Below are 27,393 nucleotides of genomic sequence, written 5' to 3'. Positions count from 1 at the left end.
CTGGGGCCACTTCTGTTTAACATCTTCATTGATGATCTTGATGAGGGGATTGAGTGCACCCTCAGTAAGTTTGCAGACAACACCAAGTTGGGAGGGAGTGCTGATGTGCCAGAGGGAAGAAGGGCACTACAGAGGGACCTGGATAGACTGGATCGATGGACCAAGTGTTGGGTCCTGCATTTTGGTCACAACAACCCCAGGCAACCCTACAGGCTTGGGGAGGAGTGGCTGGAAAACTGCCTGACGGAAAGGGATCTTGGTGTACTGATAGACAGTTGGCTGAATATGAGCCAGCAGTGTGCCCAGGTGGACAAGAGGGACAGTGGCATCCTGGCTTGTATCAGGAATGGTGTGGTGAGCAGGACTAGGGAAGTCATCCTGCCCCCGTACTCAGCATTGGTGAGGCCTCACTTCGAGTACTGTGTTCAGTTTTGGGCACCTCAGGACAAAAAGGACATGGAGGTACTGGAGCAGGTCCAGAGAAGGGCAATGAGGCTTGTGAAGGGCCTGGAAAATCAGCCCTACGAGGAGAGACTGACAGAGCTGGGGCTGTTTAGTCTGGGGAAAAGGAGGCTCAGGGGAGACCTTATTGCTCTCTTCCGGTATCTGAAAGGTGCTTACAGTGAGAGCGGGGCAAGTCTCTTCTCACTGGTGACAGCTGACAGGACAAGGGGAAATGGCCTCATGTTGTGCCAAGGTAAGTTAGGTTGGATGTTAGGAAACACTTCCTTACAGTAAGGGTTGTTAAACACTGGAATAGGCTCTCCAGGGAGGTCTCTGAGTCGCTGTCCTTGTATGTGTTTAAGAGCCATTTGGATGTGGTGCTTAGGTATATGATTTAGCAGGGGTTTTTTAGAGTTAGGATACTGGTTAGGCTGTGTTTGGACTTGATGATCTTCAAGGTCTTTTCCAACCTGAGTAATTCTGTGATTCTATGACTGCAGTTTCATGGGTATTAGCAGAGTCAGGAACTGCCAAAGCAATGGTTTGAGACTCTGTAGGTAGGAATTAGTGTTGTGTCATATTGATCTCTTCTAAAAGTAGTCACTGTGCTGTTAGACAGCTCAAAAGTTTTTCAATGTGAAATCAAGCTCTGGAGTGGTGGCTTGTAACACATTTGCTTTTTGTGCTAGGTATTTTCAGGCTCTGATCAGTAACATGGGCTTATTAAGGTACAAAGAAGTTTATGCAGCTGCAGCAGAAGTGTTGGGACTTGCTCTTCAATATATCGCTGAGAGACAGAATGTAAGTAACCGTATTAAGTGTGTGACCATTGCTGTCTTAAATATGTTCCTGCGATTCAGCAACACTGTTGTGTACACTTCAGAGTTTTGGAATTTCTTGTTTTTATTGTTTTTTGGTTAAAAGAGAAAATTGAAAGTTGGGAGGTTTGGGGCTACATTTTGAACATCTAAGGACGTTTAGTAACTGGCAAGTTTTGATGTAAGGTTCAAGGCTACTGTATTTAATTTTGGGCTTTTAGAGCTCTCGTAGATAACGAATCCACTTATTTTCTAGAGGGTGGATGAAATGAATGCAGGCAGGCCTGTTACTCACTGAATTTTATAATAATGGCACCAAGAGATATTGCTTGATGTTCATAGAAATCAATTTGAGACAGATACTATAAGTATCTCTTTACAGAATTGTTAGCTATGACAGGGGATTTTGGAGGTAAGTGGCATCAGCAGGTTCAGAAAGAAATTAAGCAGATTTTTGCACAAGAGAAGTCCACTGACTGCTTTCAGAAGCAATAGGCAACGTATACTCTAAGAGCTAATGATGGATATATACTGGGATGTATGTGAGGGGGAGGGGAAAAAGACAGTGCTGCCAGGCTTGTGAACTCCTAAATAACATTCTGCAGCTGCTACTACAGAAATACTAAGTAATTGGCTTGGTGGATTATTACTCAATCTTGCAGAATGTTCCTGCATTATTCCCCACTAAATTGCATTCTGTTTTTTCTTTTACAGTTTCTAGAGCATATTTCCTAAACTGAATTCCTGCAACCTCCTCTCTCACAGTTTTTTAAGTTCTATTAAAAGGAGTGTTCCGCATAAAGATGGTTGAAATATTTTATCCTATTCAAAGCTGATTTCTTTGATGCTCAGTGAAACCTACTGCTTCATTCCCTAAATGTCTTCAGTAAAAATGCTTTTCTTACATTCACTAGTTGAGAATCTGCCATAATCAATAGTTACTATTTACATAAGCTTGTATTTCAGAGTTTAGATTTTGGTTCAGAACCAAAGGAAGCTCAGAAGGACATTGTGAAACAGTTGTTTCAGCCAGGCATCACTGTATGGCAGCCGTGAAGCACCGCAAGGTCAATTTGAAGCAGGTGAATCCTACCTATCAAAGTGCAGTAGGAACAAACAGTACAGCAGTAATACTGTGTGTTGTTAATGTGGTTATGGGTTTTATGGCTATGCATGTCATGCTGTCTTTCTAATCCTCAGATACTTGAAGATCCAGTCTATGATTGTGTCATAAAACAATTAAAACATCATCAGAACACCCAGCAGGATAAATTTATAATATGCTTGAATAAAGTTGTTAAGAATTTTCCTCCTCTCGCTGACAGGTATGTCATTACTTACATGGTGAATACATTGTAGATCTAGAGGAGTAATAGAAACTATCTTGCTTTTCTTCATGGGCTTATGTTCATGTTAAGGTTTATGAATGCTGTATTCTTTTTGATACCAAAACTCCATGGTGTGATGAAAAACTACTGTCTGGAAGTAATTATGTGCCGAGCGGAGGAAATACCTGATCTCTATCTGCAGTTAAAGAGTAAAGACTTCATCCAGATCATGAAACACAGGTAAATGGTCACATGGTTGTAAGTGTGAATAAGTAATCTGAGCTTTTTGATAACATTGTCTGTGGTGGCCACAAGAAGTTTATACCTCCCGATGCATTTGAAGGTCATGTTTGGTTTTGCTTATTTGCTCTCATTGTTTGAGCAAAGGGAATCTGAGTGTTAAATATAAGATAGTTAACTCAATGTGAAAAACAAAAAAAAACACCTGTATGGCATTAAGGTGAAACATCAACTCCTATTTACTAGGGTGTGAATTCCATCCTTAGTATGTATTGCTTTAGTTTTATTCTTACTTCTAGGTTGAACTCAAAAGTATTTACTGAAGCTCTTTACATGAAAGCAGATACTGGTAAAATCTGAGCTGATCTTCTCTGCGTAGCAATGAAGAGCAAGGTGGTAATCTTCAATTTCTGTTTTCTCTCCCTTTCTCATCTTTAGGGATGATGAAAGGCAAAGGGTTTGTTTGGATATAATATACAAGATGCTGTCTACATTGAAACCGTCAGAACTTAAAGAGCTTCTTCCTGGAGTGACAGGGTTCATTTCTCATCCTTCTGTAATATGTCGGCAGCGCATGTATGATATTCTGATGTGGATTTATGACAATTACAGGCATGTATTCACCACAGTTCTTCTCCTTCAGTGGTTTGAAATCATTTGTTAACACTGTCTTCCAACTTCATGTCCTTCTGTGTGAGATTTTCTCGTTCTCAAACAAATAGCACCTGTGTGTTGCCTCAGACCTTTTTCATGGTAATTATTCATTTAAAATAAGGGAAAAAGACTTGGACCTGAACTTTAGCCCAGAACCAGAATGTTGCAGGAACACATCACAGTGGTGTAAAAAGTCTTAGTCTGATGCTCTTGCTTTTTTTTAATTATTATTATTTTTTTCCCCTTTTGGCAATGTTTATAACTGTAGTAAGAATCGTATGCTATAGAAATTTGATTGTAGGCAGGAGATGCATTAAGGCACTTTGACATGATCTGGACCTTTTCAGTCTGGTGATATGAGTATGTTCTTTCTGTTTGACTTATGGAACAGTGTATGACTGTTCTTGAAGGAATGTGCTGTTGTATCCTCTGTCTTGGTTGGGTTCCTTATCCTCTTGTTTGCTTTTTCTTTAATGAGTTGTTTGAGAGAAGTCACTAAGAGACATTTTTCTCCTAATGTCAGTGATACAGAAAGCCAGGCAGATGGTGATTCTCAGGAAGTGCTCGGACTGGCAAAAGAAATCCTCCTTCAGGGACTGATTGATGAGAATGCTGAACTGCAGTGAGTAAACAGTGTTATGACAACTGAAGTAATAAGTCCTTACATTTTTCCTCCTTTGTTTATAATATGAGATTCAGTAATTAGATGTTTTAAGATATTTTAATATAAAAGTATGACATCAAGGTAATGCTACTTCCTTTTCCTGCAATGAGTTAATTTATGCAGTTGTGTCCCATAGCTTCACATTGAATTATGGTGAATCATGGAACTTTTCAGGAAATCTCTCAGCCATGGAGAAATTGTTTCACTGGGTTGGTCCTAATTCTTCATTAACGTCCTAAGGTTTTTGTACAAGGTCCTCGCTATACACAGATGCACAAATAGATTCAGTGTTGGAGGATGTCGAATGTCTTTAACTTTCTTTAACTGAAGCGGAAGATAGGAGATCTCTGTGCTTAATCACCCATAGCACTTCTTGAGAGGGAAAACAATGCAAATATTTTCTGAGCAAACCTTTATAGTATCAGTTAAATGGCATAGAGCACGGGAGATGAATATGCAAGTCCATGTAACTCAATGGAAGATCCATGGCTTGAAAGGTTTAATTGTTGACATTGTTATGTTATAGTTTTATTCAGAATTGATGTTTTGTGGTAATGTTGCATTTTCTGTTTGCAGAAAAGGATTTAAGTTACTTATTTTTATTGTTACAGATTAATTGTTAGGAATTTTTGGAGTGATGAGACAAGATTACCTGCAAATATTCCTGATCGTATGCTGATGTTGTTAAGTTCTTTATATTCTGCCAAGATTGAAACGCAGTACTTGAGTCTAATCACAAATTTCCTGCTCGAAATGACCAGCAAAAGCCCAGATTATTCCAGAAAAATATTTGAGCATCCACTGTCTGAATGCAAATTTCAGGTAAGCAGCTGTAATGTGTTAGCAACAAATTCCAGTCCCTAATGTAGCTGCTGCTTTGACAAGAATGGAGTGAAGAGTACTGTGAGCATTTCTTGGAATTAATAGTTAACACCTGTAACAGTGCTGGGTTTAGCATGGTAAATTTATAAATCAGTCTTGAGCTAAGCAGTCCAAATTTCAGCAAGCTTTTTTGCTGAGCTATGGGGAGGGCTTATGTGTTTTTGTTTGTTTTTATTTTTTAATACCCAAGTTTTGCCTATGCTTCTAGAATGATGTTGTAGATTCTGTACTTCCATTCTGCTATCCCATCTTTCAAAGACAAAAAACCTCCCCTCTTAACGTTCTTATTAATTTTTGTGTGTGTTTATAGGACTTTGTAATTGATTCCAGTTGGCGTTACCGAAGTACCATGCTCACACCTTTATTTGTGGAGACTCAGGCTTCACAGATTACTAACAGGAATTCATCACAAGAAAGATCCCTTTCCATTTCTGGGTCGATAGGTGGTCGAGTGAGAGCTACCCAAAGGCAATATGAATTTACTCCTACACAGAACATCAGTAAGTCCAGACTTGGGGCCTCTGAAATTTTGTTGTTTACTGTAAGAATGATTCCATCCTTTTCATTCCTGTTGCATGTGAATTTTTAATGCAGAGGTGTAAATGCACTTAATACTTAGTATTCAAGAGCTTTTATTTTTTAATTAGGAAAAAGATTTATTCACATTTTTATTGGTCTGATACACTTTTAATGTCCTGCCTAATGTAAAAGTGTTTCTTGCAATCTGTTCTGCTTATAAACACTGGGAATTGTAGTTTTAGGGGAGAGAATTGATGTGCTTCTTAGAAGTTTACATTTGGGTTATGCTGATGTGTTACTCTTCTACTTTTTACTTTACAGGTGGTCGAAGTTCTTTTAATTGGCTGACTGGAAACAGCATTGACACTTTGGCAGAGTACACAGTTCCTTCTTCTGCCGAGTCGTTGTCTTCATCCATGCTGTTAGTTAACAAGCGGAGTGAAAAATTTAAACAGGCAGCCTTTAAACCTGTGGGGCCAGACTTTGGGAAAAAAAGGCTGAGTTTACCAGGAGATAAAGTGGACAGCAAAACTAAAGGTGTGTGGGCCTTACAGTGCCATTTCTACATTACACTTTAGCTGTATTTACAAATTGTTTGGCTGACAGTCTTTTACTGTTCTATCCGAAGTTGGATTTTACAGATCTGGTTTCCAGGAGTGTGTGTTGATTGATGCACTAAGTATGGCAGAAAACTAGGATTGCACTAAAACTGTGTGTATTGAGACAAAAGAACTGAATCCTGAAATGGTGTTCCATTTTATGCCCAGGTATAGATGAACGAGCAGAAATTTTAAGACTGCGGAGGCGTTTCTTGAAGGACCAAGAGAAAGTCAGTCTGATTTATGCTAGAAAAGGTGTGGCTGAACAAAAAAGAGAAAAGGTTTGTCATTTCAGTTCAGTTTAAAACCTTGACTCTCAGTACCTTCTGCAGTTTTGTTCTTTATCTCTAGAAGTAATTGTATGAAGAATGGGTAGGTGTAACTTACTGGTTTTTACTGTAAGAGCTTTAGCAGGTTTTATTTGAAATTTGTCCTATTTTTGTGCTTAGATGTATATGATAATACTTTACAGGAGCAAGAATAGAGCTAGATAACATTTATGTTCTTCCCTTCAGTGTGCACAAAATGATTTTATGTGATGGAATCCCTAGTAGCAAAGGGAAATGTTCCCAGTATCCTAGTATCCCAACTCCCTAAGTATGTCATCCCAAAAACTAGAAACTCTGGAGTAAGAATACTCCACTGAAGTAGTTGGAGTAACCTATCCATTGTCTGAAGGTAAACTCAAAAATGTGATGCAGCCAATGGGCTGATGTGAACTGTTGAGGACTTTTAATCTGAAGGAAGCTCAGTAAGTAGTAAATATTTACTGAGTATTTATTAAATCTTGTTACTGTATGAGTTTCTTGGTTAGTACCTATTCATGATTAGTTTAAACAGACTCTATAGCAGTTTTTCAAAGGTTCGTGTGACAAAAATAACATGTATTATCATCCAAAAATCATAGCAGTTTAACAAGAGCAAAGGAACCCAGGACTGAGAGTTTTTGAGACATACTTGTAATTCTTTGCAGCTGCAGACAGCTGTGTAAGTTGAACCTGTGTCTGGAAGTACCACACAAACACCTATTTTTGTCAGTTTGTTTACTTGTAGACCAAAGTTCCCATTTCCTCCTGCTCTGCAAGGGAAAGAACCCGTAAAGAAAAAAAAGATGTTCACTATGACAGTCCAAAAACAAATGAAAAAAATCTGCTGTTCCACACCAGAAGACTGGAGGAGAACATAAGCGTAGCCAAGACCCCTTACACTTTCCAAGAGATCTATTGCACCCAAACACATATGGATCTCTGTGCATTGTTAGTGCCATACCTGATAGGTCAACAGGAAAAAGGAGATCCTGAGCAAGAAAGTATTTGGAGATGGCTTTAGGAAAGCTCTGATTTTTCTCTCAGGATGTTTCTCTTAGTTTTTTGAAAATCATCCCTTTCAAGCTGTACAGAATAAGAATGGTCTCAAGTGACGGCATCCAAAAGGTTTAAAGAGAATTAAAAATAGTCAACCTTTCTTTTCTTTCCCTCTTCCATTGTTTCAATGTATGTGTCCATCCACTGTCTGCTGGTTTAACTGGTAAAGGTAGGAGTTACAGGTAAAGTTCCAGGCTCTAAAATCACTGCTCATTTCTTTTATAGCCTGTCCATGCTATGGAAAGAGGGAAAAAAAAGATGGGTTTTATATATATGTGTTAGTAATTCTTATTTAATTTAATTGTATATCAAGCCTCAGCAACAGGCAAGACTAGTTTACAACAGTTTTATTACAGTTTGGTTTAAGTTTCATTAGGAAGCAGTTCTTCCAGTCATCCTCCTTCCTTTCCCTTCCTATCCCACTGTGTGAAATAAAACAGTCACTTCAGCAACCTCATGTTACTTTGCTCATGTTTGGCCAGGCTCTGAGAGCCTTCATTTAATCGCATGGTGTGACTCAGCTGGCAGGCAGTAATTTACTACACTGTAATAGCTCACTGGTTTTCAATAGTAATTATTCTATGTTAAAAAGAAAATATATAAATAAAATAAGCACTTCAGTATTGCATGTATGGAAGCAGGAACTACAGGACATTAATATTAAAGGTTATGGCTAAAGTAACTCTGCGGAAGAGGCTTTGGAGTTCTTAACTGACTAAGATTATTTTGCATTTAACCATATTTCACCTTTAAAGAATTTGTTTAATAATCATGGCAGAAGCTTATAAAACACTTTAAAAATACTCTTGATTATGATGTCGTGTCCAGATACAGCTCTTTCTAATTCATGTGACTTTGTAACGTGAGCATTGCATTTCAGGAGATGAAATCTGAGCTGAAGATGAAGTCTGATGGCCAGGTCACTTTGTACAGAAGTTACCGTGTAGGAGACCTTCCCGACATCCAGATTGAACACTGCAGCCTCATTGCCCCTCTACAGGGCCTTGCCCAGGTCTGACTACTTTTCAAATGCCATTTTGGTGCTTCGTGTTTTAGTAGGAACAATGAAGTGCAGTTGAGCAGCTACTTTCAAAATCATGTTGTTGTCAGCCACCATGATGTGCTTTTAAAGAGCCTGTTTTGAGGCACAGTGTTTCTCCTGCCCCTAGGCTGGTGCAGTGATGAAAGAAGATGCCTTATAGGTTGCCTCACCTGAGCAGTTGAACATAGAGGATCTAAGATATCAGCTGCTGTTGCCTCTGAGTTCCTGGGCTTGAGAAACGAATGGTGGTTTTAGAGACATTGTTGAGAAAGGACATCTTACTGTATAATGACAAAACTGTCATTTTTGTTCTTTGACATGGCTGCAGTGCTATGGTAAAAGTACGGATGAAGTTCTGTGGATGGTCTCGACTTAGATGAGTCAGTAAAGTTGATCCAATATTCCTTTTCTTATCTGGGAGTAGTAGAAACTATATGCTGAACTTATATTTTGCACTGTTTGAGAAGTCACGGTATTCCTGATTATCTTTGTATTTAATTCCTTCTGATGGTCTCTTATTTCTGTGTGAAGGCGGGAAGTAGTTATCTGAACATTAGATCAAGAGTTAGACCAAATTCCAGTCCTATGATAGACCAGTGTATAGGTTGCAAGTGTGTTTTTAGGTAGAAGAAACGCCTTTAAATCTCTGTTGGCACCATCTATGTGCATGTATGTCTCTCTCTCCACCAGCTTTCCCAATGTTCAGGGCTGGATTTTCTCACACGCTGATATCTTCTGGATTTTTTTGTTTACTTTTCCTGAAGCCCACTCCACTGGCCATAAGATAATATTGAATGTCTTATTCGTGTAGCAGGGATTGTGAATATGTGAAAAATGTAAATTCTCCCCTGACCACCAATGCTCTGGCACAAAAACTACATTGTCTTCCGGTTTATATAGAATAATTAAGATGCAGTTTGAATTTGTTGTACAGAAAGTCTGAAATAATTGCCAGTATAGATGCTGGGCACACCAGAGCAATTTTTCCACTCCCAAATAGTATCTGTGTATGAACTAGGCTACAGGATGGTTCATATCATAGAATCATAGAATTACCCAGGTTGGAAAATGACCTTGAAGATCATCAAGTCCAACTGCAGCCTAACCAGAACCCTAACTCTAACAACCCTACACTAAATCATATCCCTGAGTACCACATCCAAACAGCTCTTAAACACAACCAGGGATGGTGATTCAACCACCTCCCTGGGCAAAATATCTCTTAATGTAATTATTACCTTACTGTGTCCAGCAAAGTTCAGTGACTGTGTTGCTTTTCCTATGATTTACAGAAAGATCCAACATTTGCCAAGCAGCTTTTCAGCAGTTTGTTTGGTGGAATTTTTTGTGAGCTGAAAAAATCTAAAGTGCCCTCGGAGAAAATAGTCATCATCCAGAAGCTGCTGAAGGACTTCAATCATTTCCTTAGTACAAGCGTTTCTTACTTCCCACCATTCATTGCATGCATCCAGGTAAATCTGAGTCTGTGACATGAATGTAATGCAATGTAAGGTCTCTGTCTTAGTGTATGGCAAAGCCAGTGGTAGATGTTACTTTTTAGCATCTCTTGCTTAATTTTCAGCAGCCTTTTCAATAAGGTCTTCTAAGGTAGCTTTCCAGCAATTTTCACTCATTAGAGAAAGACTTGTTTCTGCCAAAGATTGAGTGGGTGCACCACAGCTCCATCACTGAAAAGTAAACTCACTCCTTTCTGCTTTGTTTCTGTGTGCTTCTAATGCTATGAGAATACGGTGGCTTGGAATAATTTGTCAACATCATATTCTACGCCAAGTTTTAGAGATTAAAAAATCTCGTCCAAGTGCTGTTACATAACCACTGCTGCTGCATTTAATGTTTCGTGTCATCTGTGTTGATCGTAGTGCTGTATCTATCAATCTTTTTTAGTTTTTGAGTGTAAAATAGTAGTTTCCTCTTTCAGTTATGGAAATCTAAATACTCTGACGTTAGTTGTCTTTCATAATACAGGAGGAATATCTAGTTCAGAACAGCTTTTCAAACAGTGACAAACTGCTTCTAAGTACTTGTATTTACACATCTGAGAAAGTGTAATTTGTTGTTTACTTTCTTCTGTGCAGCTGCATAAAAGGTCAAATTCTGTGGGGATATTTCTGGGCTGTCTTGGTATTTTTTGAGCCAGCATCGCACAATAGCTATCTGTTAATATTCCCTTTTGCCATATTCCCTCGTTCCCATTATTTGTGTTGAACTGTGCTCTCTTGTTACACTCTATTAAAAATGCTTTTGTGTGAGGCTCTGTTTTTTACCTGAATAGACGGAAAATCAACATTCAAAAAATAGGTAAGTTATCAGTTAAAAATGAGAACTTCATAACAGTGCCAAGAGCATCTCATAGTCATCCCTGCTGAATCAAAAAAGAACAGCAGCACAAAGGCAAGGCTCAGCTTGTGTATTTGAGCATCCTGCATTACTGTGAGAGAAAGTCTTTCTCCAAATGTGGAACAGAGTTGATATTGTTTAGGAAAGAGAGAGGGCTGGGAGAGGAAGAGAGAGCGAGCACATGGTGTGGAGGTTGCCACTTTAGTTGGCTTGGCCAGTTGGAAGCAGAGTTTCTGCTTCCTGTGTACAAGCAGCATAATAAATATTGGCTTGTGTCAGAAAGGCTGCCTGCTTCACTGTGACTCCCTTGTGGCTGTTTCACTTTCTGGACTTCTTGGTCAGGTTAAAATCCCATCAGAAGAGTAACGTGATGATAACAGGAGCTGTTTCCATCTTCAGGGATAATCTTAGAGTTGCCTATGGGGCTCTGGGGTCAGACTTTAGGACAAATTAACAGCTGAAATACCGAGAAAGAGCCTAAACCCATGCCATAAGTTTATATGGATTCTGTAGAAATACCTAGCATCTGAAGGACATATAATTGTATAGAAATACTTCAGCCATCAAGCTGACTTGGGTGTCATTCCTCCTTATCTTGAACATATGGTGCAGAAAAAGGGACAGAAAGCGCTGTGTGAAGCAAAGAATGTTCTGTCTGCTTTTAGAAGATAAGAAGTGGTGCAGTCACCTCCTTTGATGTGGGTTGATGTCTGTGAATTTTGAGGTTATTCTCCAGATACACTGTGATATTTGCACAGTTATTGCACTTTTCCTGTGCGTACTTGATAAGGGGCTTTTAGTCTTACCTAAACAGAGCTATTCTTGCTTTTTATTCTGGACTGTAGTTGGCATTGTGTCCCTGATATAACCCCTAAGAGCTGGCAGAGGAGGGATATCTGTGTATATATGTGTCTTACGTAGGAATGTCTGAGGCATGTAGTTGAAATTGCCTGAATAGCATTTGAAGCATATGCATGCCCCTCATTGGGATCCACATGGTCTGTAACACAGGAAGCTACAAGAAGCTGTTCTTTTTCTCTCTTGTATTGAGCACAGATAGAACTGGCAGGAGTCTCAGCAATGCAAAGTGTGTAATGAATTTGCTGAAGCCAGATTCATATTCTGGCATTTTTGTGGCAGTTACCATTACAAAAGCAGTGTAACTGAGTTGTTCTCACGGTCTCGTGCTGCAGTTTCTCTGTAATGATTTTTCATTCTGTTTTCTCACACATACCATCTTGCAAGAATCCAGCATTTGTTTTTCTCCTACAGTTCTGTGCTGTTCCTGTAATGAAAGTTTTAATGCCTGTTCTTCCTGCTTATAGTCTTTTCCTTTCCCAATTTTAAGGTATCATTGCAACTTTCCTTTGGGTTTTAAAAAATATGGGGCTCTAATAAACTTATCTGTTACTTTATAGCCAATACAGATAAAGATATTAATAATGATTTAAATATTACAAAGAAACTTCAGGTTGCCAGGAAGGTTCATCCTTCTAAAAAGGTTATTCTGTAGTTGAACTGATCTTCTAAAGGGTAAAGATCTCAGAAATCCTATCTTTAAATCAAGCTGGTCAGATGAGCACCAATAAGTGAGTCTAATGAGAATCTTAAGGGTGCTAAGATAGGATGTGTGTGGCTAGGAAGCATTCATTTTGGTAATTCAGAGATCGGTGGGAAGCATCTTGGTTAATCAGATGTTGGTGGGTAACAAGAATGCTCTGTGCAGTATGTCACGGAAAGGTAGCAGCTGCATAGCAGGCATTGCACTATCAGCAAAAAGAGAGGAAGATTCAGACCCTGAATGTGTTCATTTCTCTCCTCTGCCACTTTCAGTGTGTTTCTGTTTAGAGAATTGTCTGGAAGATCTGTCACATTGCAGGTTGAAGTTTATGCGTAGAGCAACTGTTCCTCATTACATCCAATTTCCTTTGGTGAGGGAGCTTCAGTCCTCACACCGGAGAGGCAGGTGAAGTGCAGGGGTTGTCCTAAGAGCAGCAACACGGCAAAAAAAAAGCACTCCCGTTTATTTAGTTATTTATTTCTCAGAGTTGGGAGCTTCTGGGATATTTACTGCCTCTTTTCAGAGCTCACACTGTAAGAAAGAGGTAGATGGCTGGTCTGTGAAAGGTAGCTATCAGCATCTATACAGTATGAATTAGACCAGGTAGGCAACTTGTTTTGTCTTACAGGAGATAAGTTACAAGCACAGAGATCTGCTGGAGCTGGATTCAGCTAACGTGAGCGCGAGCTGCCTTGCAAGCCTACAGCAGCCTGTAGGCATCCTTCTTCTGGAACACGCCCTGATGGCACTGTCCCCTGCAGAGGAGCCCCCGTCAAAGCGGATGCGCGGCAGGACAGAGCTCCCCCCAGACGTCGTCAAATGGCTCGAGCTTGCTAAGTAAATTCTTGCTTGTGATAAATCATTCCTGGTCAGGTTTGCCTTGTGAAGAGCTGCATCGTTGTAGCTCCTGAGATTTCTTCTTAGTCTTGCCCTTTGTTAGCATTGAATGTGCTTTTAATTTCTTGTCAGTTAATGACTGTCTTTGTTAGAGCAGTTAGACTTAACAGATGTGCACCCCGGCAATGCTGCCACACTGCTAAAAACATAACAAAACATCCTATCTTGCAATTGCAGGAGTTTCCAGTGTTCAGGTGTTCCCCTACAAGATGATGTTTGTCTACTTACAGATGTGTTTACGACATATAATATAAATTTATGATTTGGTGAAAGAAATATGATACTGACTTGTAATATTTTTAAATGAGTAATGTTATTACTGACTGAATGGAGGTTTCCCTTCTCCCTATTGGTAGGCTCTACCGGTCTCTGGGAGATTACGATGTCCTTCGTGGTATCTTCAGTGGTAAGATTGGGACTAAGGACATTACACGGCAAGCATTGCTGGCAGAAGCAAGGAGTGATTATGCTGAAGCTGCTAAATGTTATGATGAGGTAAAATGACAACAGGAATGTTTCATTTTCTAGGTCTTACTAATGGCTCAAAACTAAGAAGCCAAAACTGAACATTTTGAAAATGAGCATATTGTTCAAAATGTCCTTGTGTTTTGTTTGATTGATGGTTAAGTCTGTAATGACGTGGGAACAGATGCCACAAGCAGTCACAGCAGAGCAGAAAGCATGCTGCCCTTTAACCGATTGTTACAAAGCTTCGTATATGTCCTTACCTCATTGCAGCCTTCCAGTACCTAAAAGGAGCCTGCAAACAGGAGGGGAGTCAACTCTTTAAAAGGGTAGATAATGGCAGGACAAGGGGAAATGGTTTTAAGTTGAAGGAGAGAAGGTTTAGGTTGGATGTCAGGGGCAAGCTCTTTACTATGAGAGTGGTGAGGTGCTGAAACAGACTGTCCGGAGAGGCTGTGGATGCCCTGTCCTTGGAGGTGTTCGTGGCAAGCTTGGATGGGGCCCTGGGCAGCCTGGTCTAGTATTACATGTGGAGGTTGACAGCCCTGCCTCTGTGGCAGGGGGGTTGGATCTTGATGATCCTTAAGGTCCCTTCCAATCCAAGCCATTCTATGATTCTTACCTAAGCAGACAAGTAAAGCTCCATGGGCATGCTACATCTCTGAGAGCAAACTGCCCGTGTTCATGGCAGATCTCAGTTACTGTGGGTACAAATAAAGAAGGAACTCTTACCTTAGTTTTGCTAAGACTTACTTGTGACTTGATCAGAAGCTGACGTGAGTTTAAACTCTTAAGAACCTTCCTCTCCCTTAAAATGATTCCTATAGGCACTCTCCAAAGAAGACTGGGAAGACGGGGAGCCAACTGAAGCAGAGAAAGACTTCTGGGAACTTGCATCTCTGGAATGCTATGACCACCTCACAGAGTGGAAGTCTCTGGAGTATTGTGCTACTGTTAATATTGACAGTGGTAAACCTCCAGACCTGAACAAAACATGGAACGATCCATTTTATCAGGTGTTTACAAATTACTTTGATATTGCATTATTATGTCTGTGCGGATGTTCTACGACTGTGGTTGAAATTCAGTTGTGTAGTTTGGGTTACTTTAGTTATATTTAGCAGAGATTCTGATGCTAAATATTGGAGCAGTTACTTCTGCTATTTTTAGGATGTTTAAGAAAATGTTGATCATCTAATATTCGATGCCTAGAAATAAAGCCTACATTTTCACCTTGCAGGAGACATATCTTCCCTATGTAATACGCAGTAAGATGAAGCTGCTGCTCAATGGGGAAAATGACCAGACTTTGCTGACTTTCATTGATGAGGCAATGAAGACAGAACAGAAGAAAGCTCTGATAGAAATGCATTACAGCCAAGAGCTTAGTCTCCTTTACATCCTGCAAGATGATTTTGACAGAGCCAAATATTACATTGGTAACAGCATGCAGATCTTCATGCAGGTAAGAATCGCTGCTACTCTTGATGTGATTTGTCTGTATAACCTTGAGGATCAGTAAAACTTGTTGCTGCTGCTAGATTGTATTCTCAAGAAAAAAAAATGCCCAAGTGCAGTGAGATCTTGCTGCTTTCAAATCATAAGACCAAATTTCCACTGAGTTTGCTGCTTGCAATGTTGAGAATTGAGCCAGACAGTGGAATGCATCTTCCCCTGTTCTCATTTGCTTTATTCTGCTGAGTTCATCTATTATAAGTTTTTCAAAATAATTGTGCTGAGAAATGGCAGTTTTACTTAATTCATCTTTTCAGAAGCCAGTGTTGTTCCCAGGACAATCTGAAAGCTGGAGTATTAAATTGGGAGGTTACAACTCTGGTCTGTTACAAAGGCTCGATTAGGCTGTAGGACTGTCCTAACTCAGGGGACAGAGAGTGCAGCAAGAATATGCTTCTATACTTGTTTAAAGCAGACTTGTTGTCAGGTTACAAGTCCATTAAATGACTCACAAAATACTTGATTGTAGAGCATGATTTAGCAGAGGGTTGTTAGAGTTAGGGTACTATGGTCAGGCTGCGGTTGGACTTCATGATCTTCAAGGTCTTTTCCAACCTGGGTAATTCTATGATTCTATAGTAGCATAAGATGAATAGATTGCAGAGCATTAAATAGACTGTTGTAAATTCTGTACATGAAATCTCTTATCTTCTCCTTTGCCTTTCAGAGCTATTCCAGTATTGATACTTTGTTATACCAAAGTCGAATGAGCAAACTGCAGTCCGTGCAAGCTTTGACAGAAATACAGGATTTCATCAATTTTATGACCAAAACAAGTAAATATACATATTTAAGTTTATTTTGTTTCTATTGTATTGAATAGTTCTGATTTTCTGAACTCTGTTTCCACGCTGCGAGGACTGAACTCTGGTTTGAGGAAGGATGGGTCTGGAATTGCTTCATGCTGTTGTCTTGACAGTAAGAACTATTGTAGTTGTCTAAGATAGGCTTCGAGGCAATTCAGTGTTCTTTTGCCAGGCTTTATTAGCCTAGTTGTCGTAATAAAAGTATCCCTTTAAATGAGGTAGTAACGAACTAAGGTTTTTGTTGGGGTCACTTCTGTAGCAAAGCAGTTAGCGGGGATAAAATATGGGTCAAATATGTCATTTATAGCTACTGTGGTTGGCATTAAATATAAATTCATGTATATGAATATAATTATATATTAAATTTACCAAGCAGTTCTACTCTATTCCAGCATACTTCCCATATGAAAGGTAGCTACCGCTGGTGATTTGCAGTGACAATTGTCCTTCATGTCAGTGTTGAATCTGCTGTGCTTCGGGAATTACCAAAAATACCAGCATGAAATAGCACATTTAATGCAAATTCAGAAATGAAAGTGCACTTTTGGGGATTGAATATTACATTTTGTTTGAGTTTAGGCCTTTTTCATGCTGTTTGAATCTAGATATATTTAAAGTATTGCATGTTGATTTCTAGGTAACTTTGCTTCACGGGCTAAATCCCTGAAGAGACTTCTCAGAACTTGGACAAGCAGATATCCAGATGCTAAAATGGATCCCATGAACATCTGGGATGATATCATTACAAATCGGTAAGATGAGATTTTCAGTGAGCTTTAATTCTATGTGCCTGCTGACTTCTGAGAGATGCTTTTTCTACCACCACTTGTTTACATGGAGGGTGTCACAGATTGAGTGTATTCCTTTCTTTTAAGTGATCTGAAGAGCTTTATAATGGTTTGCTTTTTGTGGGACTAACTTGGAGTGAAAAGGAGTTTCAGAAGCAGATGGAGGATAAACAATGATTTGATAGGGAAACAAGTGTTACTTTAGGCATTTTTTTGCATCAGCAACTACATACACTGTACAAAAATGCTGCTGAAAAGTCAAGCTGTCTCACTTCAGCAGCCCTTGAACACACCCGTATGTAGCTGAGTAGGTTATTGCTGTATTTAGCTCAGTAAACCACCACCCAAAGGGCCTATCCATTATGGATAAAAATGCTTCTATACTTCGTGGTCAGTGTCAGAGTTAGGGAGTGTGCAAGAGAAATGGAGCCCTGTCACACTGCATATTTCTGATGTTTGTAGGAGAGTTAACGACCACTGCAGTGATTGGAGCAGTGATCTGCTGCACAACTGATGCTAGAAAGAACAAAGGTTCTCTAGAGGCTGTTTTGGATTAGCTCCAAAGAAACCAGAATGTTTTTTCAAATCTGAACATATTCTGTTCTCTCCATGGTATTCATCTCCATCCCAATCCAGTCTTCCTGTGCAGATTTAGTTTTTCACTGTTTATGGGGACAGCTTATTTAACAGCTCTTCTGATACCCTCTGGGCACCATAACTTACCGTCTCTGGGTGTCAGGAAAGCGTGGATATAGTAAGAGCTTACTTTAGTTAAATGTTAAGAAGAATACATGCTGTAGTGTACTGCTTTATGAAGTCTCAAAACATTTATGATTTGTATGGTTGTCAGTGTCTTAAATAGTTCTATGCGCCGTTAGAAAAACTTCATCACAAATTAGTTAGAAAAGATGTGCCTTTATTCAGTGCCAAGGCTTGCTCCTGACTCCAGTAGTGACTGATGAGAATGACCTAAAGTTGCTCCAGAGGAGGATCAGGTTGGATATTAAGAAACATTTCTTCTCAGAAGGAGTGTTTGGGCAGTGGCACAGGCTGCCCAGGGAGGTGGTGCAGTCACCATCCCTGGAGGTGATAGAGAAATGTGTAGATGTGGTACTAAGAGCCATGAGTTAGTGGGGAAATGGTGGTGGTAGGTGGATGGTTGGACTGTATTATCTTGGAGGTCTTTTCCAGTCCTTGTGATTCTGTGGTTTTTTTCCTGCAGTAGCAGTCTACGTGATGAGAGATGCTATTGAATTAGATTGGATTAATTGCAAAATAAAAAGGAGTTAGCACTGGTTCATGGAAATTCTGTTTTCAGAAGCTGAGCACGGTTACTACTCCTTTTTCTGCAATACAGATTTTAAAGTGCCTTCTTTACATGCCTCAACCTTGTATATACTGAATTGCAGCTTTGCATAAAACTCAGCCTGGCACATTTCTGTCGAGTTGGAACTGAAGTTACTGCTGGGTGAATCTGGAGGTTGTAGTTGTGCTTAAAAGAACAAACCAACCAATGATCCCACTCTATTACATATCTTTTCTAATACTTAATCTCATCGATTAAAGATCCTGGAATGCTCTCAGGGTCAACCTGTCCCTGGTTGTTACTTTGAGGCTCTTTGTGGAGTACATTTATCCTTTACTGAATGTGATCGCTATAATTTGCCATTCCTTCTCAACTTTTTTCTTACTGTCAAAGTTCGATGCTTTGGGGTATATTTTCTCTTGCCTGAATGCCGGAGTGATTTGTACTCTTGTCATTGTGCAGGTGTTTCTTTCTTGACAAGCTGCAAGAGAAATTTCTCTCTGATCATCCCAGTGATAGTATGGAAGTGGATGAAGAAAGTGGTGTTGGAGACCAAATGGAAGTAGATCAACAGGATGAAGACATTCACTCAATGATTAGAAGCTGCAAATTTAACATGAAACTGAAGATGATAGAAAGTGCCAGGAAACAGGTGACTGTACTGTCTGCTGGCTTTTACTTTTGTGCGAAAACATGAGCTGAAAACCTAAGTCTACTTTGTGTGTATTTTTGTGAGGGCAGAGCTTGTCTCTGCTTGATCCTGCTGTCCAGGTCATTTTGAAAGCTCAAGTTCATCTCTTTAGAGAGAGAAAACAACAGATACATGTTAATTAAAAATTTAATGATAATTTGTCATTACTGGAAATGTGCCTGAAGGCCCCTTTGATCCACAGATGGTTTCTGATGCTGAAATGCAGATAAAGTATCTTCAGTCATTAATGGATAGGATGCTTGTTGCCAAACAGTATGCTCTCTTATTTACTAACGATCTCTTCTATACAAGAACACAAACCAAACTCAGATTGAATCAGTATCATTCATATCAATCAAGAACTGTAAAACATTTGGGGGTTTATTTTCATCATGGTTTTCATTAATATTGTGATTAGATATGGGGTTAGACGTGTTAACTGAAAATTCTGTCTTAATCTGAATACAGAACAGCTTCTCCGTTGCCAGGAAGCTTCTGAAGGACCTGCGCAGAGAGGCCAGAACGAGGGAGGACTGGCTGGTGAGGTGGAACTACGCCTACTGCCGCTTCGTGCATAGCTGCAGCCGGAGCCAGAGTTGTCCTGAACGAGTTCGCTCTGTGTTAAAAACCATCTCCCTGCTCGGTAACCCTCTTTGCTTTGCTTTGTTTATTACATAAAGTTACTTTGTCATCAAATTGCTGACTTTGTTTTTGAATTCCAACAGAAGATACCAAGTCAGACTACCTTAAAGAGAACATAATGGCCTTCCGAAACCAGAATCTTCTGCTGGGTACTACGTACCACATCATGGCCAATGCTCTTAGTCAGGATCCAAAATGCTTTGAGCAAATAGAGGAAGAAAAAGCTGGAAAAATATTGGAACTGTCAGGAGAAAGTTCTGAGAGTCCTGAAAAGGTAAAAAAGAGGGCAGGGAGGGAAGATTTTTGGTGTTTCAATATAGTATTGCTACATAGGGAAGGATATGGATAGATATAGGGAATATCAAACCCTGCTGTTAGCACCGATATCTGCAGGAATAGCAGCTGTGGAGGAAGGAGCAGTCTGAGGCTGCTGTTCTGGCTGCTCTCTTGGTGTTCTGCATCACTACAGCCATTTCAACTGGGAGAACGTTCTTGCATTTCTCTATTCCTGTATTTTGTTTGGAGGAGAAAGACATATTGTGTGTACCCATGTGGCAATGGTAAGAGAAAGAAGTATTCTTTGAGTTTTGTGTTCTCATCTATTTCTGCTGGGCATTTCTGAGCCGCTTCTTGTTGTCAGACTATCTTATCTCCTAAAGAGATCTTTATAATACTGATAACAATGCTGCTGCGCTTACTTTATCTGAGTAGTTCTAGTGATAAAGGGAGGAGGGTTTTCATTTTGAAACAGAACATATGCCAGTCTTCTTTGCTTCTGTTGGAGCAGTGCACATTTGAAGATCATCACAGTGCTGCACTGTGCTGCATCTCAAGTCGTATTGTGCTCTAGCACAGACCTGGTAGCGTCCCTCTCCCCACATAAAGAGCAAACTGCTTGATTTCAGACATGGCATTTTTCAGTTATTTCCACTTGTTCTCCACCTATTTTATATATTATTTAATGGCTGCAGTGCCTGAGGTTATTATGCTTGCTGGCAGCGTGAGGATGTGCGCGTTAGATTTAAAACATTCATTTGTGAAGAGTCTTGTAAAATCCTTCATTACATGAGCTGCGTTAGAAAAGTATGATCAATATGATGACACATATATATTTATATATGTTTTTTTTGTGTTATGGTTAAATTTCAGATATTAGCAGGTCTGAACAAGAGAGCCTTTCAGTGTTTCAGCAGCGCTGCCAGGAAGTCTGACGAGGAAGTGCAGTCCCTCTCCATGGAACACGTTGATGTGAAGGGAGTTATCGATGCGTATATGACTTTGGTTGGTTTCTGTGACCAACACCTGCGTAAGGAAGAAGGCGGCTCTTGTGGTTAGTTGGGGTTTTCCCTGAGCACGTGAAATGGATTTATCTCTGGTGTGTGAGCTTTTGTGATACCCAGGAGGAGATCTCGCTGAGCAATGCAGCTTAGGTTTGGATGGAACACTTTGTCCTCCAGTCCATCAGTATTGATAGTCCTATTGTTCTTTTTTTTCCCCACTACAACTGCTAGCTTTGGTGCTAGTGAATCACACGTAATCTCCCTCTGGTGAGATATATTTCATATCCAGCAGATGCTTCCTTTGTTCCTTCCCACACCACACCACCAGTTCTTATTTAAGGACTTATTTAAGTTCTATATTTAAGGTAGGCTGGTTACCAGAGGTGATGCAGCTTCCCCATAAAGTTAATCCTGACCATCCCCATGTTGATGGTGTGTACAGTTCAAATAGATGGGAAGGAGAACAAAGTAAAACTGGAATTAAAAATGCTGAATAGTGGAGATGAATATTGCAGATGATCAAAGGCATGAAACAAGTGATGATGGTGTTTCTGATAACTTTTGTTTAACATCTCTTGGCAGAAATTAATGCTGCAGATCTGCAGCTATTCCCAGCTATTGTGGTGGAGAAAATGATAAAAGCTTTAAAACTGAACTCCAGAGAAGCCAGGCTGAGGTTTCCTCGACTGCTACAAATAGTTGAAAGATATCCGGCAGAGACACTGGGTCTGGTGACACGAGAGGTGAGTTGCTTCCATTCCATTGGCAGCCAGTGTCACTGTGAATGGAATTGGAAATGTGGAAGGTGGGAGTTGGATGGACAGAGGTTGATGGACAGATGGAAGAGAAGTTCTCTGTGTGTTTTTGTTCTCACTTCTCTTTCGGTGCAGTCAATCCTGGCAGTCCATTAAACTTAAACTCCATTAGAAAGGTAGGAAGAAATGAGGTGGGAAGAGGAGTCAGAGTCCACCTTGTTGTCATCACAAGCAAAGTGAATGTAGTATTCATTTCAAAAGTGATATGAGCCTTTGCAATGGGACATCTATGTAGTAGTAGCAGTAGTTATAGTAATGAAGCTTTGCTCCAGTGGGAGATGTTTTGAGAAGGTAATTGATGTTTTGCTTTACTTTTGTGTGTTTGTCAAGTTGGGACACAGCAGATTTGGTCTTGTTTGCTGTTTGGTATCTGTAAGGAAGACCAGCATTGAAAGCAGTGTCTGTTTTGCAGCTTTCTTCAGTTCCCTGCTGGCAGTTCATCGGTTGGATTAGCCAGATGATGGCACTCCTTGACAAGGATGAGGCAGTGGCTGTGCAGCACACTGTTGAGGAGATCGCAGATACCTACCCCCAGGCAATCATCTACCCGTTCATGATCAGCAGTGAGAGTTACTGCTTCAAAGACACCGCAGCAGGCTGTAAGAACAAGGAGTTCGTAGCAAGGTGAATCTGCGATCAAGCAGCTCTTTGGTGTATTTTGGGTTCAGTTGTGAATGGGTTGATTTGTTTAAAGAAAGTGTTTTCTTCAGAAAACATGAGAGAATCATTAGGGGGCAGTCCCACGCACACTGTGCTCTGATTCAAAGGTACAGGGAAAAACAGTGCGTGAACTCACTCAGCATTAGACACGCTCAGGTAGGCAGCCTGAATACATTAGTAGTATTGAGTACATGGAGTCCCCAGACTGTGGGAAGTTAGAGGACTGCAGGGAAGCAGCTCCTTTCTCCTGGTAGCTCTGTGTTAGTCAGAAGTTTCTTCTTCCTTTTCCTGCTCCTGAGGCTGAAGGGAAATCTGTTGCATGATTGCACTCCTGCTGCAGTAGACTTCACAGCAGTGACGGTCAGAATCCATCAGGGATGGAGATGAAGCCGGATTGGACACTTTCTAACACCAGGAGAGAGAGCAGGGATGTCTGAACAGAATAAAGACTCCTGTCAGATTCCAGAGGTGGATGGTGAAATGGGTGAAAGAATAATTAACACTTGTACAGCTCAGGAGAATTCTGAGTCCTCTTAATTCGTGCCTCCTGCTCCCCCTAGATAGCATTACTCAGTTCTTGGATGTAGCAGCTGCTGTGTATCGTGGCTTATTGGCAGGGTAGGTGGTGGTAGCTTCTGCTGAATTGTAATGCGGTTCTTTCTTTTAAAGCATCAAGAACAAGTTGGACAGAGGAGGAGTAGTTCAAGATTTTATTCACTCCCTGGAACAGCTCTCTAATCCTGTCATGCTTTTTAAGGTAAAGTGTGTTACTGTTTTTCCTTCTTCCTTCCCCATGCTGTGCTTAGGAAAATAAGGGCAGGGTGGAGATGCTACAGCTGCTGCAGGAAGTAGTTCTCCTCATAAGGGGCTGGCACTGACGCTAGGGGGCTCTATGGGCTTTGCCTCACGCTGCTCCCCACTCCTTCTGCCTGCTGGCTGCTTTGCAGTCATCCTCCTCAGCTTTTTCCCTCTGAGGTCTTTGTGCTGCCCCACGGTCGGTCCTGCTTCATTGTTCCCAAACTGTTACAGAGTGAGCGTTTATGTCCGTCTCCACAACTTCTGTCTGCTGGGGTCCTTGTGCCCTTTGCTTGCTCTCTGCTGAGTGCCCCTGCCCACATTGGGAACCTGCTGTGGCAAGAACTCTCTTATTTAGTGTTTGATCCCACTCCTGGCCCCATGGGGGCTTTCTTAGCTTGTACCAGATGGATACTGTGGTAGTAAATATTGTTATGTTAAAAATAGAGACATTTTTATCAGAAAGCGGAAGGAGGGGAGAATGTTTGCACATTCTCTTTGCTTATCTGGCTCTCCAAAGGCCTGTGAATTGACTGTTAGCACATACGGTAACCCAAATGCAATCTGAGCGTATTATCAGCCAGTTTTTGTCAGTACTCATCTGATTCCTTCTGCGTACAGGACTGGGCTGAGGATGTCAGAAATGAACTGATAAAAACTCAGAGGAATAAGGTTAAACTTAAGGAGATGTATGAAGAAATACACAAGAATTTGGGAGATGTGAAGGCTCCTGGCCTCGGATGGCTGAGGAAACGGTTTGCTCAGGTACGTGTGGTGACTGAATAGCATTAGCTCTGTGGTTCTGTAGAAGGCATTAGAAAGTCAAAGGAGAGGAACCAGATCACAGCTTCTGCATGTGCCGCAGGATGAGATGAAGTGAGAGATGGCGTTTAGGACTTCAGGATTTCATTGTCGGGAGCTATGGAGCTGTTATGGGTCAGCTTCCCCTCATGACTGCCCCAGGTCCTCAGCCAGGGCTTCTCTGTGATCCTGAGCAGAGCTCTGACCTTGTGTTTCCCCTGCTACCAGATCTGGTACTGATAGGAAGCTTTGAGGGTAGGTTATTCAGAAAAGTTACAACTTCGAGGAGTTACAGAAAGGATTTTGCAAAATGAATTGAGATCCAGAATAGTGAAAGTTAGTGTAAATAAATAAATAAATAAAAATGAAGTGATGCATGAAGGGGAAAAAAAAAGCACAAACCCAAGCCTAATTTGCATGTAAATCGTTTGGATCTGAGCTGATTGTTGCAACTCCAGAGTGAGCCCTTGATTTGTGATAGTTCTGTGGAAGCATCAGCTGAGAAGAGTCAAGAGCCAGCAGGAAACTAAATGAGTGTTAGTGGTTAAGAAGACAGACAGACTCTTGATTTATCCATTCAAAAAGCAGCCTTATCAAACCCACAACTTCATAGAATCCTCAGAATCCTTAGAATTGGAAGGTATCTTTTAAGGCCATCTAGTCCAACTCTTCTGCAATGAACAGGGACACCACAGTTATATCAAGCTGCCCAGGGCTGATCCAGACTTGCGTTGTGAGTCTCCAGGGGATGGGGCATCAACCACATCCCAAGGCAACCTGTTCCAGTCCCTCACCACCCTCACTGTAAAAAAACTTTTTCCTTATATCCAACCTAAATCTCTCCTCTTTAAGCTTGAAGCCATTTCCCCTTGTTTGATCGCCACAGACCCTGATAAAGAGACTGTCCAAATCTTTCCTGGAGCTCCTTTTTAGATACTGGAAGGTTACTTTCAGGTCACCTCAGAACTTTCTCTTCTCCACGTTGAACAGCTCCAGCTCTCTCAGCCTGTCCTTGCCAGAGAGGTGTTCTGTACCTTGAATCATTTGGCCCTCCTCTGGATGCACTCCAATAGGACTTTGTCTCTCCCGTACTGAGGGTTCCACACCTGGATGCACTATGCCAGATGAGGCCTCACCAGCACAGAGCAGAGGGGCAGGGTCTCCTCCCTCACCCTGCTGACTGCACTTCTTTGGATGTGGCCCAGGATACAGTTGATTTTCTGGTCTGTGAGGCCATATGCTAGCACCCCCAGGTCTTTATCAGCAGGGCTGCACTCAATCCTTACATTCCTCAGCTTGTGTTGGCAGTGAGGGGTGCCTCAACCCCAGTACAAGACTTTGCATTTGTTGAATCTCATGAGGCTCTCCTTGGCCCGGTGCTTAAGCCTCTCTAGATCCCTCTGAATGATGTCCCACTCCTCTGGTGTGTTGACTGCAGCCCACAGCTTGTCATGAGCAAACTTGCTGAGGGTGCACTCAACCCCAGTGTTGATGTCAGTGATGAAGAGTATCGATCCCAGTACTGACCCCTGGGGGACACCACTCATCATCCCTCTCCATCCAGACACTGAGCCATTGACCTCAACTTTCTGGACTCAATCCTGCAGCCAGTTTTTTGTCCATTGAACAGTCCACTTATCAAATCCATTATTTCCAATGTGGAGACAAGGATGTTGTGGGGGATGTGTTAAAGGCCTTAATGAAGCTGAGATAGGTGATATCAGTGGCTCTTGCCTCATGCATTGATGCAGTGACACCATCGTAGAAGACCACTAGGCTGGTCAAGCAGGATTTGACTGGCTATTGTCCTGCTTTTGACCCTTACGCTTTTCACATCTGGAAGAACTCCACTATTAGCATCAGAAGTCCTTGATTAAACTCAGTGCAATTACGAAATCATGTCTATGAATGGCTGATTGAGGGAATCTGTGAGTAATTGTATTTTAGGGGCCAGGAGATAAGACCACAGATCCTGTAGCTTAAGGTGTGTTTTGAGAACAAGAGGGAATGGGGGGTAGTGTCCCAGATTCTGCTGAGACTGAAAATGTCCAGGGCCAGTGCAGCAGTCTCTTGGACTATGCAGGAGTTGGACTTAACGATCTTGTGGGTCTCTTCCATTTCTGGATATTCTGTGATTCTGTGAGTGTAACAACAGCATTACTGATCTGCTGACCCAGAATTCAGCTGCAGCTGGAAGAGGTAAGAAGGGATAGGCTTCTGGTTTTGACGTAGCAAAAAGGTTTGTGGTCTAATGCTGCAGAGCTCTGGTATCACTGGGGTTGGGAAATGTCAGTATTTCTGTTGCTAGCAGCTGGTGGTGTCTATGAAACAGGCAGTGAAAGGGCTCTGAGAGGCTAGAAATTGATGGAGGAAAAGAATTGGAGCAGAGGAAAGAGGGAGATGTTTCAGGAGGACAGGTGAAACTGTGTGTCTGGATGGGAAGGTACTGTTGTAGTGTTCCTGGGGAGTTCCAGGCACCGTCCTAACAGGATTCATGTCTGAATGAACCCCAGGCTTTTGGGAAGGATCTTGACAGTCATTTTGGAAAAGGTGGTTCAAAGCTGTTGGATATGAAGGCCGGTGATTTTAATGAGATCACAGCGTCTCTTCTCACAAAAATGAACAAAACCCATAAAGAACCTGGAAACCTGAAAGAGTGTTCACCGTGGATGAGTGAATTCAGAGCTGAGTTCTTGAGAAATGAGCTGGAGGTCCCTGGTAAGTTCCCCTTCAGTGGTGATGTTGGAAATATCTCATACAAGAAAGCTGCTGTTTCTGAGCTCTGCTGCTTACATTGGCTGTACGGCCCTTCATTCTCACCTTGCACAGAAGCAGTCTGAAATAACTGCTATTTCATCTCTTACATCCGTTCTTTGGTTGTATGCCTGATTTTCTTAAAACTATCAAAAATCACTTCTAGCCTAAAGTGTTCTTTTAAAGGCACACTTCCAGGGAAATCTGAAGGTTAGATCTAATATGTGCTTAATTCACATTCAGCAAGGATGTGTCCTCTCTAACTATGAAGATCTGGAAATCTAACTGCTTAAGAAGGGAAGACTTATTAGTAATTCAAAGATAAAAATGTATAATGAAAATGGATTTGTATGTATTTCTGTGTATTTTCCTGAAAGATGAGAGTTTTGCCCATTTAATTTTTTTAATTAATTTTTAATAATTTAATTATTTAGAAGAGTTTTTTCTATTCTTAAACACACTCTAAAAATACTGCTGGTAACACTTAAAATCAGACTGTCAGTTTTTCCTTTCCTCATCCCACCACAGGTCAGTACGATGGGAAGGGGAAACCGCTGCCAGAGTACCATGTGAAGATCTCTGGATTCGATGAACGGGTATGTTTGTGAGCTTGAGCTCAGATGCTAATGTTATGCACCTGAGGCCGTATTCGGTCTGGAGAATTTGCCAATAGAAGGGTTGTTGCTGTGTACGCATCTTGGAGCA

The 27,393-nt window shown here is 41.0% G+C and overlaps 1 protein-coding gene across 2 annotated transcripts in view; it reads left to right on the top strand.

Annotated features, from left to right (window-relative positions):
* The window catches only part of PRKDC (protein kinase, DNA-activated, catalytic subunit), a 73,724-nt gene that overhangs the window by 39,392 nt on the left and 6,939 nt on the right, over positions 1–27,393 (top strand). The window contains exons 52-78 of one of the 2 annotated variants that reach the window (XM_015855504.2): positions 1,134–1,245; positions 2,463–2,587; positions 2,681–2,830; positions 3,269–3,442; positions 4,008–4,106; positions 4,760–4,970; positions 5,341–5,530; positions 5,871–6,086; positions 6,317–6,429; positions 8,393–8,524; positions 9,847–10,026; positions 13,102–13,310; positions 13,727–13,865; positions 14,663–14,851; positions 15,076–15,300; positions 16,018–16,126; positions 16,794–16,908; positions 18,713–18,902; positions 19,410–19,584; positions 19,670–19,857; positions 20,733–20,913; positions 21,446–21,606; positions 22,091–22,302; positions 23,008–23,095; positions 23,755–23,898; positions 26,448–26,652; positions 27,217–27,284. In XM_015855504.2, the coding sequence (XP_015710990.1) occupies positions 1,134–1,245; positions 2,463–2,587; positions 2,681–2,830; positions 3,269–3,442; positions 4,008–4,106; positions 4,760–4,970; positions 5,341–5,530; positions 5,871–6,086; positions 6,317–6,429; positions 8,393–8,524; positions 9,847–10,026; positions 13,102–13,310; positions 13,727–13,865; positions 14,663–14,851; positions 15,076–15,300; positions 16,018–16,126; positions 16,794–16,908; positions 18,713–18,902; positions 19,410–19,584; positions 19,670–19,857; positions 20,733–20,913; positions 21,446–21,606; positions 22,091–22,302; positions 23,008–23,095; positions 23,755–23,898; positions 26,448–26,652; positions 27,217–27,284 (4,300 nt within the window). Of the gene's footprint in view, positions 1–1,133; positions 1,246–2,462; positions 2,588–2,680; positions 2,831–3,268; positions 3,443–4,007; positions 4,107–4,759; positions 4,971–5,340; positions 5,531–5,870; positions 6,087–6,316; positions 6,430–8,392; positions 8,525–9,846; positions 10,027–13,101; positions 13,311–13,726; positions 13,866–14,662; positions 14,852–15,075; positions 15,301–16,017; positions 16,127–16,793; positions 16,909–18,712; positions 18,903–19,409; positions 19,585–19,666; positions 19,858–20,732; positions 20,914–21,445; positions 21,607–22,090; positions 22,303–23,007; positions 23,096–23,754; positions 23,899–26,447; positions 26,653–27,216; positions 27,285–27,393 lie in introns of both variants that reach the window. The other variant, XM_015855503.1, reaches the window with a different exon arrangement.

This window comes from Coturnix japonica, chromosome 2, assembly GCF_001577835.2.
Source record: "Coturnix japonica isolate 7356 chromosome 2, Coturnix japonica 2.1, whole genome shotgun sequence".
In the NCBI taxonomy this organism is placed as follows: domain Eukaryota; kingdom Metazoa; phylum Chordata; class Aves; order Galliformes; family Phasianidae; genus Coturnix; species Coturnix japonica.
Note: the sequence above shows the minus strand (reverse complement) of the source record. Positions and strands in the feature narration are given on the sequence as shown.